Source organism: Mercurialis annua, linkage group LG7 (genome assembly GCF_937616625.2).
Source record: "Mercurialis annua linkage group LG7, ddMerAnnu1.2, whole genome shotgun sequence".
In the NCBI taxonomy this organism is placed as follows: Eukaryota; Viridiplantae; Streptophyta; class Magnoliopsida; order Malpighiales; family Euphorbiaceae; genus Mercurialis; species Mercurialis annua.
The window spans coordinates 11,328,259-11,340,440 of record NC_065576.1 but is presented as its reverse complement, the minus strand read 5'-3'; the positions used below and the strand labels follow the sequence as shown (position 1 = coordinate 11,340,440).

The 12,182-nt window shown below is 30.1% G+C and overlaps 1 protein-coding gene across 5 annotated transcripts; it reads left to right on the top strand.

Moving 5' to 3' along the window:
- The first annotated feature begins 295 nt into the window (after positions 1-295).
- On the top strand, positions 296-11,832 carry LOC126657797 (probable WRKY transcription factor 51). 5 transcript variants are annotated; one of them, XM_056103681.1, is made up of 11 exons: positions 296-571; positions 671-823; positions 7,088-8,861; positions 9,634-9,691; positions 9,995-10,056; positions 10,133-10,165; positions 10,276-10,351; positions 10,442-10,526; positions 10,915-11,083; positions 11,314-11,501; positions 11,589-11,832. In XM_056103681.1, the coding sequence occupies exons 1-3, from the start codon at positions 330-332 to the stop codon at positions 7,266-7,268; spliced, it is 576 nt and encodes a 191-aa protein (XP_055959656.1). In that variant the 5' UTR covers positions 296-329; the 3' UTR covers positions 7,269-8,861; positions 9,634-9,691; positions 9,995-10,056; positions 10,133-10,165; positions 10,276-10,351; positions 10,442-10,526; positions 10,915-11,083; positions 11,314-11,501; positions 11,589-11,832. The 5 variants fall into 5 exon arrangements, with proteins under 5 accessions (XP_055959656.1, XP_055959657.1, XP_055959655.1 ...); XM_056103682.1 differs by lacking the exon at positions 9,995-10,056; XM_056103680.1 differs by lacking the exons at positions 9,995-10,056; positions 10,133-10,165.
- Positions 11,833-12,182: the final 350 nt, after the last annotated feature.

Genomic DNA, 12,182 nt, shown 5'->3' with positions numbered 1-12,182 from the left:
TCTTTTTTACAATTTCTGGCCTGTTTAATATGTCGGGTCAAGTTGAGGGGTTCTTTTTATCTTTTGTTCTCCACATAACACACTAGGAAGTGGTCCTAAATGCGAATGCGTTGCTCCAAAATGACGTCACCACCATTACGTCATCATACCCTACCCTACCATTGACGTGGCATCAATTAGGCACCTTCTATGCATCCTTCAAGGAAGTGACTATGAAGGAGCAGCAAAAAAGAAAGATAACATTTTAGATTATTTAACTTAAATAAAATATCTTTTTCATATATATATTGCAACCACACCAACCATTTTTCATTTACTATCTACACCATATGTTCGACTCAATGGACTGTCTTATAAACCCTAATTCTAACCCTAAAAATCATCATTATCCGATTTTCGATCCGGTAATCGATTCGCCATTTTCCCCAACAGATTTTCAGTTATGGGACTATCTCATACTTAATGATGGATCTTCATCTCAAAGTACTATGGTTTCATCGGATCAGCTTACTAGCGGCGGCGACGGTGGTGGTGATGGTGGTGCAACATCTAGAAATGGTAATAATAACAAGTAAGTGATATATTTGTATGCTTTTTATCTTTTGATCTAACGAATGATTATCAAATAATAATTTTATTTTGTTTTGTTTTGTTTGATAAATATATATAGTAAATGGAAAAAGGGAGTGATGAATAAAGATGAGAAGCTTGAAATGGTTCATAGAGTTGCATTTAGAACAAAATCAGATTTAGAGATAATGGATGATGGTTTCAAGTGGAGGAAGTACGGCAAGAAATCTGTCAAGAACAGTCCAAATCCGAGGTAAATTAATTGATTAAACAAAGTTATATTAAAATAAAGATGGATAATTAATCTATTTATTATATAATTGCTTTTAATATTGTTGAGAAGGCCTTTGCTTAATTTTATACATCCCATGTCAAATTTATATTAATCGAAGTATGTAGGGTACATGGCCGGCCTTAAATAAAATGGGGCGTTAAACGGTTAAAAGTATATAAATTATATACTATTTTTCAGTAATTAAATGAGAATTTTTCATGTTATAAATTATAAATTCTTTAACATTTATAAATGTACTAAAAAAATACAAAATATAATCATAATAAAATAATAAAACTCTTTGAAATGATTTTTTTGAAAGGAAATTTTTATTTGGGTCGTAAAAATATATAATTAACATCTATTTTAAACTATGGAATCCTTTCAAATTTGAGGATGTGGACGTAGGTTTGGGGCTGGGTCTGGTAGGGTACAATATATTTGATATATACATGGATCTAACACTATAAATAGGTGTTATACTTGCTAGTATTTTTGTCAACAAATTAAGGTTTATTATGTGTTTATAGGTTCTTCCCATGCCATAAATTATTTATGGATAGGGATTCTCTCATATTTAAATGAACACGAGGGGTCATGTTCATTTGATCTACACCATTTATTACAAAATAAATGGTGTAGATGAAAAATATTCAATTATAGTCAAATTAATCTACACTATTAATTTTGTAATGAATGGTATAGATCAATGAACATAACCCTTCATGTTCATTTGAACATGAGATAATCCCGATTTTATATTTGATAGTATTTTTCTGGCAACAAAGGTTTAGTTCCCCTATTCATAAAAATAAAAGGTTTAGTTCCCCTAAACTTAGCACAAATCAAATTTGGCATTTTGATTAATTGCACTTTTTCGAATGAGATGTCAGAAAATTGGCGCATTATTTAGAAAATAGAGGAGTGGTGGCAAAACATTCAACAAGGTACATTTTGCTCCTTCAAGTTGGGACAAAAGACCAAAGAAGGCCAACTTCGCGGCTTGAACAAAAACGCCCTTAAAATAAATGTCTTGAATAAAAACACTTTCAAAATTTGCATTTTGACTTGTTTTATCCTTCCAGTTAAAGATAGTCTAATAGTTTGTTGCCATTCCAGCCACAATTGCTCCAATTACTTTTTGCTATCTCGGCGAAAAGGATAAAGTGAGTTAAATTAACCAATATGTGAGTGTTTTGTCCCAAACCATGAGTTTGTCCTTATTTGATACTTTATGCTAAATTAACGGGGCAAAATGAATTTTTTTGGTAAAATATTATGAGATAATTTAGAGTTAAAGAAGTCAAAAGCATCAACATAACGAGTTCAAAGTATTTTTTTTTTCAAAAAGCCATGAGTGAAAGCTTAACTGATATTTTAAACCTAATCTACTTGGATAACATGAGCTGATCAGCAGATGATAATGAATTACTCTTGCATTTTGAAAAATAGAAATAGATGAGTGGCAGTTACTATAGATAACTAGTTGAAGTGACTCAAGAAGAAACACTTCACATCAAACTATAAAAGCGAGATGTAAAATAAGATAGCCAACATTTTGCATCCAACAAATCAAAAGGTTATGGGACCTACAACCATCACTCCGATATTTGTATATGTATAGGGTCAGCATCGGTCGATTTGATTCGGTTGGAACTTTTTGGTTTTTTTATTTTAGATTTAGAAAATTTTCAAACCGAATTGAACTTTTAGTTTAGAAGTAAAAAAATCAAACCGTTCCAAACTAAAAATTTCGGTTCGGTTAAAAGTAAAACCGAATTTGACTTTTTTTAAAAAAATTATATTAAAGTTAATTCGAATACGAAATAATTAGAGTTTAATAGACTTCCATAAATATTTCAATAATGATTATTAACTCATATATCAACAATAATTAAGATATAAAGACAAAAAACATATAAATATAAGTATATATTTATAATATTAAAGTTTGGTTAATTTGGTTTTTCGGTCGGTTCGATTTTCAAAACACCCAAACCAAACCGAATACCGAACACCAAACTTTACCTAAAATAAAAACCGAACCAAATCGTTTTTACCGAAAATCGAACCAAATAACAAAGTTTTGTTTCGGTTTTTCAGTTTGGTGCGGTTCTTGCTCATCCCTGTGCATATGTATATTAGTGGTTTAATATATTATTTAATCCTTAAAATTACATTTTTTTCTCATTTAACTCTTTAACTTTCAGTTTAACTTCTCTAACATTTGAGCTTTTGAATTTTGCCTAATGATGCACAAATGCACTAATATGGTAATATGGTAAGAAAATAGTGAATGTGCTTCCACCTAATTCAATACATCATCAAAAGTACAAGATGGAAGATCAAATGAGTTAAATCGTAGATGGAGGTTAGATGAGTGAAAAGGATAAAAATTAAAAAAACAAATTTTTTATTTTAAACAAAAAAAATTATAATTATAAAAAATTGAAATCAAATCCAATTTTTTATTAAAATTAATTGGTTGTTTTAATTTTTATTTAAAGTTACATATTTTATTCATAGAATTGATTTTATTTGTAGACTTGATTTTTTTTTCATGTATAAAAAAAATGTTTAACTTAAATTTAATAGACTTCTATTTTTTACTTTTTATCTTAAAAAGGACAAAGGATCACTTTACTCCCTAAACTTGGCACAGAGTATCAAAAACATTCAAATTAGCGAAACCGAATCAGTTTTACCCTGAACTTGTTAAAACCGGTACAAAACCCCCCTATGCTGACGTGACAGCTTAATTGGGAGTAGATTTCTAATTAACTTTAAATTACATTGATTAATCATAATTAAACACTAATTAATCACAATTAAATTCTAATTATTCTAGGGGTCTTTTTAAACCATTTTTAATTTTTTTTAATTTTTTTTATTCCGGCGAAGAGAAGCCTCTCGCCAGAAAAAAAGAGCTGCTATTCATCTTCTCAGAGGAGCAACAATTCCTCAAAAATTTGCTCCTCAAGGAGCATATCTATCTGCTCCTCGAGGAGCGGATTTTAACAAGACCCCATATGGATCTGTTCATCACTTCCATTGGGAAGTGAAGAATTTTCTTCACTTTCTTAATGGAAGTGATGAACAGACCCACGGGTCTGTTCTTCCATCTGTTCTTTGAGTTTAAATTTTTACTTTTTGTTAAATTTTAAAAACTAGGGGATTAGTTTGTTATATGGGTAGAGTTTGGAGGATTAATTTGCTACTTTAAGTTTTTAGTTAGAGGGATTAAATTGTTTTTTTTAATTATAAGATATTAATTTAAAATATTTTAAAAAATTAAGACTATTTTGAACCTTTTTCTATTAAAAACCACCTTGGTAAAATGAAACCACTATCAAAACCGGAGAGTGTATCTCACTCTCTTAAATGGGAGTGGGGAGGGGAGTTTTGTACCAAATTTGATAAATTTAGGGTAAAAGTGATCATGTTTTGCTAATTTGGACGTTTTTGATACTTTGAGCCAAGTTTAGGGGGGTAAAGTGATCCTTCGTTCATTTTAAAAACTAATTTATTTTGGCTTAATTGCTCCAAAAATCACCAACTTTCGCGTATTTTTGGTATTTGACATGAAATTTTAATTTTAGCATATAAATACAAAAACTATCAATTTTTTGCATATATAACACACGCTCCGTTTTTGACATAAAACGACACCGTTTTTAACCTAAAACGGAAACGTTTAATACCTAAAACGGCACCGTTTTTCACATAAAACGGAAATTTGGTGATATATGCAAAAAATTGATATTTCGTGTATTTATATGCCAAAATTAAAAGTTTGTGTCAAATACCAAAAACACGCGTAAGTTGGTGATTTTTTGTGCATTTAAGCCATTTATTTTTCATACTTTTCATTTTAATTTTTTTTCTTCTTTTTCTAAATATTATAATAAAATGTTTTAAAAAAATGAAAAATGAAAATTTCATTAGTTAAATATAAAGTAGAGATTTATTTTTTTCATCATAAAAGATATATTATAAAAAAAATTAAAAGTTGAGATATTTAAGGGGTTAAACTGAAGATAGATGATCAGATAGGTGAAAGGTATAAATTTGTGCTAATTTCCCTAAATATATGTTTCGCCAAAATAATTACAACTTTACATTGCAAGTTTTGAGTTTTATTTTTTTACTTTTTGCCCTAACTTTATTTACCTGTTTTGCCTTTTTATTTACCAAAATACCTTTTTCGGTTTTTCAATTTCGGTTTTCGATTTTTTTCGGTTCGGTCAACCAAACCGACCAAACCGACCGGCAGTTTTTTATATAGTGTAAGATTAGTGTATATATAGTGTTAATTTTTATTTTTTATAGATTTTTTTCCTGGAATTTTTTATTTTATTTTTATAGTGTAACAGTAGTGTATATATAGTGTTTTTATGGTGTTTATATAGTGTAAAATTAGTGTATATATAGTGTATAAGTAGTGTATAAGTGGTGTATAAGTGGTGTATAAGTAGTGTATTTATAGCATTTTGTAGTGTTTTTTTGTGGTTTAACCATGAAACACTGCAAATACACCATAAACACTGCAAATACACCATAAACACTGTAAATGCACCATAAATATACTAAAAACGGCAATAATACACCATTAATACACTAAAACGTAAAGATATTATAAAATTATTACAAATGCACCATAAATCAATATTTTCTTTACAAAATCAGTAGCAATAAACAAATTTATGAATAAGAGAAGATAAAATAAATAATTATATGAACAGTAGAACAATTTTATAAACAAAAAATTATAGATCTACAATAATTTATTTACAAAATATTTAAATCATTAAAAAAAACCTAAAAAATTACACAAATCTAAAAACGAGTCGAGAAATCCATAGCGCGAACGGAAAAGACGAACGGACTAGCGCGAACGGAAAAGACGAACGGAAAAATGACCGAAAACGACGAGAAATCCATCGGAAGTAGACGAACGGAAGCACGACCGGAAAAACGAACGGAAAAGACGAACGGAAAAGTAATCGGAGGAGATAAACTGAAAATCAAATGAAAAAGAAGAAGAAAAGAAGAGAGAAGAGAAAAAGAAAAAAAGGTGGCTATGTAAAAGTATAACCTAAAATGAGATAAGACTTCTTTATATAGTGGGTATTTTTGGTAAATAAGTTAGCTTATTAGGTAATGTAGGATAAGAGGAAAATATGGGACAAAATGATGTAAATATTTTACCTAAAACAGGTATTTGGAAAATAATCCCTATAAATTTCGGGTTAAATATTAATTAATCCTATTACATCTCAGCCAAAAGATTTGTTCACCCGACTCTTTTATTCTTTTAGTTTGTTACCAAACGCTTATTCCACCTGGATAAGAAGTCAAACAATTATAAAAATTACGATTTCAAACTTAAAAATGTAAAATTTAAACATTGACTTATAAATAATGTTAAACTGAAAAATGAAATGTTAGATGGACGAAACGGTAAAAAATCATAGATCAAACGATGCATGAAGCATATATTAGAAATCTCAAAATCATAATTTTAACGTAGGGAGCGCATGCACATAAACAAAATAATAATTAAGCTATACAATTTAAATTAAACATGTTAGTCCATAATTAGATTACCTTGTTTATAATAGGATTTAAGATATGTCATCTATGAATTAATACTTAGATGTTTAGTCCATTTATAATACAATTAAAACATGTCAGAACATTTTGTGTCAACATGATCAAACACGTTATTAATCAATATGCTAAATTTATCATATCGTCATCTGTATGCAGTTCGTGTCGTGTTGATATGACTTATATTCAACCCATTAAATAAATAAGTAAAAGATCCGATTTTCTGCTATTTTGGACGGGACCATCGGCCGGATCCCGATTCGATCGGTTCGACCGGCCGGTCCGGTCCGATTTTTAAAACAGTGATTCATAGTGCAATTGTAAGCTAATAAATTATACGTAGAATGAGAGATTCCAACTTAAAAAAAAAACAATACAAAGAATATAAAATTCAAATTTGCATGATTTTGTCATACGTCATCTTTTGCAATAAATCAATGAGCATTTGTGATATAATTTTTTTAATTATTATTTATTTTATTAGTTATTAATTTTTTCACATAGCTAACGCACCATTAATTTTTTTTACAAATGACATATGACGCAACAATTGTATGTAATAATTTTTCAAATTTGTAATAGTAATATACTCACCATAATTTATTTATTTACTTCTATATATGAATGGTGTAGGAATTACTATAAATGTTCAAGTGGAGATTGCAATGTGAAGAAGAGAGTGGAGAGAGACAGAGAAGATTCAAAATATGTAATAACAACATATGAAGGTATTCACAACCATCAAAGTCCCTCTCTGGTATACTACAAGAATGGCTGGAATTTGCAAACTTCTTCTCCTTCTTCCTCTTCATAGCCCTTTAAATTATTAGCTGTTTTTTCTTTATTTTTATCTGGTCATGTTGTTATATAGTTTGCATGCATTATTACTAGTTTTTTTTTGGTAATATCTTTACCAAAATATCCTTTCTCTAATGGCCTATACTAGTTTTTTTTTTGAGGGAGGTCTATACTAGTTCTAGTGATGATAAATAACAACAGGTACTATAATTATGTATCATTTAAAGATTTTATATTTACTAGGTTACGACATATATGTCTGTAGTGATAAATTGCCGAGTAATACTGGTAATATATGAACCGATCTATGTCCATAAATAGAGGAATAAACATTACAAGAACATCGGCAAGAAATTTCGAACACTTGCGCCGACGTTCAAGAATGGAAAGGAAAAAAAAGAAAAATAGATAAAATTGTAAAAAAAACAGTATATAGGGTATTACCATTCAAGAGTGTATATAGGGGGTTGACTTGCAGGATTCATCTCATTAATCTTTATGCTGATCATGCCGATTTATATTAATTTGTTATGTGTTAAGAAGAATGTGTAAGATCTGTGTGACGCGGAGAACACTTGCTGTTTTAGAGAATTTTTGTGGCCATGGCCTTATTGTTTAGGCTTGGCCCCAGCTATTCCTGGCTCATGGCACTACCACATAAGTCACTTTCAGCAACACTAACATAGCAACACTTTTAAAACTGTTGCAATAATATATATAAGGCAACAGAAAGGTTACGGTTAAAAACCGTTGCAAAGAAATTAATAAAATTAAGAGATTTATAACATAAGACAACATATATGGAAAACTGTTGCATTAGCTATAGAAAATGCAACAGTTTCACGGAATCTAGCAACACTTTTAAACTGCTGCCTTTTTTTACATCATACCTAATTATATTTTTAATTTTTTTGTTCACTTTCTTTCATAGTATTTCAATATTTGTAAAAAGAAATAAATTTTATAAAATCTACTCAAGATTTGTTTTATCTCTTTTTTGGATTGGAATTCCCTCAAGTTTGTTTTGAACTTGAGGGAGTCATGTTTACGATCTACACCATTCATTATAAAATGAACGGTGTAGATCAAAAAAACACAATTTTAATTAAATTAATCTACACCGTTCATTTTACAATAAATGGTGTAGATCGTGAACATGACCCCCTCAAGTTTAAATGAACTTGAGGGAATCCCAATCCCTCTTTTTTCTCCATTTATTGAGCATGATATGCAAACTGATTCACTACACCACAAATTTTTTTAGCAACAATTTATAAGAGAATGGTTTATAATTACTCCCTGATTTCTCTATTTTAAAGTTAATTGTGTTCTATTTCAAAAAAAAGTTAACGGTTTTCTAGGGGCATTTGGTAATCTTTAGATGGTAAAAATAAAAACATTGGGCACGTAAATACGACTTTGAAAACTCTTGATTTTTTTTCTTTCTTCTCTAAGTTTTTTTTTTTTGCCAAATCTCTCTTCTCTAAGTAATTACGTTTCATTGTGTTATAACTGTTGATTTAGCATCCTCGTCAACATCATCACCTTCCTCCGTCTTCCATATTATCTGATACTGCTCGCGGTTCATCTTGTTTGACAGTTGAACCAGGTAATTAACGCATAATTATGAAATTAATCTTGATTTTAGTTTTTTTTTGTCAAAAATCGCTTGCTTTCAAATTTCACTTTGGAGCTTTTTCATTTCAATTAGTTTTCATTTTAGGTTTTAATAGATTGAGCTTGATTTGGATTTTGTTTTAGGTTTTCATTTTGATTTTGATTTTTATATTGAATGACCTAGTTTAATCCACTAAGCCCGATGTCTGCACTATTGCCAGTCCCAAATGATAATATTCTTATGTAGAAGTTGAGTTGCTTAAAGTCTTCTAATGGTCACTCAATACTTTTGTGATAAAACTAAACCACAAATTTCAGTGATATAGCTTAAAAAGAAATTAATCTAGTGAAATATGGATGATGAACTTTTGTCTCACTTATGGTAGCATGTATACCCCTTTTGGCTATATGTATTGGCATGAAATGTTTATGAATTGACATAAAATGTTCAGTTCAACATTTTTGTTCACAATGTGCCTTTGGTTGTTTGAAGTTTATTCAATGTATGTGGTAACACTTGGTTTTGGTAAAATCTTAAACTCTGGAATTTGGAAAGCGTGGTTGTTTTCTGCCATGTCTGTTTGGGCATGGTGTTTCTGTCCTTATCCTCATCTATATTATTATTGTTTTTTTTAAGCAATGTTTTTTTCCCTTTCAAAAATAGTTCCTCAAATGCAAACCATTTGCTTGTGATCCTTCAATTTTAATGATTAATTTTTTTTGTAAAATGAAAAACTGAGATAATTCTTTGAAATCTATGCTAGGTTTATTAATCGAGAGAGCATAGACTTCTCATATGCTCAAAGTGTGCAAGCCGTTCAGGTACCATTTCTTCTTTAGTTCATTGGTAGGTTATATTATAATTTATAAACATAGCAGTTTAACTTCTAACATTGATTTACGCATTACGCCCTTGAGCCCGATGAAGCTTCCTTTGATTTGAATGAATTACGATGATGTTGTTGCATCTAGAGTTTGAAGTTATTTAGCAGATTAAAACAGTAGGATATCAGATTTGGATAAAACACCTAGAATAGTTATAGCTTATAGGCCTTTGTTTTGTCATTCAAATGTTATGGTGGATTATCACACTCATTCTTCAATTCCTCAATAATGGATTTGCAGAATCGAAACATGAAGGTGGTTTAGTCTACTGATGCAAAACTTAGGCTTAAATGGACTCCTGAGTTGAGTATCTATATATGATCTTATCATTAAACTATAAAAAAATGGCAAGCTTCTAATTCTTTTGGACATTGACAGAGGCAACGCCAAAGATTGTGTTGAGGATGATGGGTATTATTGGACTAACTTTGTACCATTTAAAGAGTCATTTACAGGTTTAAATGATTGGCTCAATCCTCCTTGCTTTTACCAATTTAGGCAATGTAAATTTTTTGATGCAGATTACAAAGAGATACAAAGTACTCAAGGCGAATCTAAAGCACGCATTGCTGAGGGAATCCGAAATCCAATCGACGAGTAATGCTTAAAAATAATGCGTTTTAATTGTTATTATAAAAGAAAAGCTCTTAGACTGATAAAAATTGAATGTGTTGTGGTGTTGAACAGAAGCTTTCAGATTGCTCAGGCTCTTGAAATGAAAAAGGAAGTGCAGAGAAAACTTCATGAACAGATTGAGGCAGGATTAGTTTAAGTAAGAAACTTAATTTCATTAAGGAATGAAGAATACCAATCCAATTAAGTATGTAATTCTCTGGCGCAGAGACATTTACAGCTGAGAATAAAAGAACAAGGAAAATACTTATTTTAATATTCCTTGATAATGAATTACCAGATTAATATCATAATGATAACTCTTTTGAGCCATTAACTGTATTAGGGATTTATCTCAAAGAATTATGAGACTTTTATATCTAAATTAGTAGGCCTCTTTCCATCTCCTATTAATTCAAAACCAGAGACCTTAGTTCTGTTATTCTTATTTGACTCATACTTGCTTAATTGCTAGATATTTGACTTATACTTGCTTATAGCAAAGGGAAACATGATCCATTAAAGTACGGAATGCATCTCATTTTCAGGTTCAAGTGGTTGGCTTGCTTTGCAGAATTCCTGAGAAATAAAGCAGGCATGAACTGCTACGGAGAGTTGCTGTCGGCGGTAGCGCCTTTGCTAGTAAAAATAGAACCAATTCACATTCTAGAAGAAAATCTAAATGAGATAGCCAACTAAGCAGATGATCTACTGGAGGTACATATAACATAGATACTGCATTGTCACATGATCTGACTCTTTTTGTCGGATACTTAGTTCAGCAGTAGCTTTAAACTTGTTACTTTTTAGTCAGTAGTCATTCCATCTATTCATTGAACATATGAATTCAATTTTCTAAATAGCATTCCTTACAGTTTTCTGCAATGTTAATAATTGTTAGTAGTGATTTGTTTTCAGTGCCATGATTATGTATCTTATTAGTGCAGGTGAACTTTTTAACCAAGCTGGTGGCTCTAAAACCTGGGAAGACTGGTTAAGAAATGATAACAAAATGTAATGCTAGGAAAAGATGACGGAGCTGAAGATACCGCTAGTAAAGAGGAAAACACTAGGGGTGAAAGTAATTCAAACGGACTGCTAGAAATGTGCTCAATTTTGAGTGACAGCTCTTGCAGTTAAGTACTTGTTCTTTTGCACATTTCTCTCATTATATATATTCTGTTTGTATATTCTGAATATTATCTTTTATGTGATTTTGTAGGATTTCATGAAGATATTTGTGGAAAATGATTCTGTAGCAGAAAAGACATTCAATGTTTTGTGATTTTGAATATCGTTATTTTTTATGGAATATTTTCCGTTTTTTAATTTTGGTGAATATTTTCTTTGTGATGTAATGGATGGAATAGATGGAATTTGTTGCGATATAATGTATGGAATATTTTGTGATGTAATGGATGGAATATTTTCGTGATGTAATGGATAAAATATTTTCCGTTTTGTAATGTAGTGGGTGGAATTGTTGCCTTATAAAAATAAGTGTTGCTTAAAGTACTATACAAATTGTTGCCTTATAAAAATAAGTGTTGCCTAAAGTACTATATAAATCGCTGCCTTATAAAAATAAGTGTTGCCTAAAGTACTATACAAATTGTTGCCTTATGAAAATAAGTGTTGCCTAAAGTACTATACAAATCGTTGCCTTAAGAAAATAAATGTTGCCTAAAATGCATTACAAAACTGTTACAGTAGATGTTTGAGTCTGTTGCTTTTGTTAAAAATTGCAGCGATTTTATTTCTATTACAATAGTATAAAAAAACTGTTGCAATAGCTATCAAAACCTATTGTAGCGGC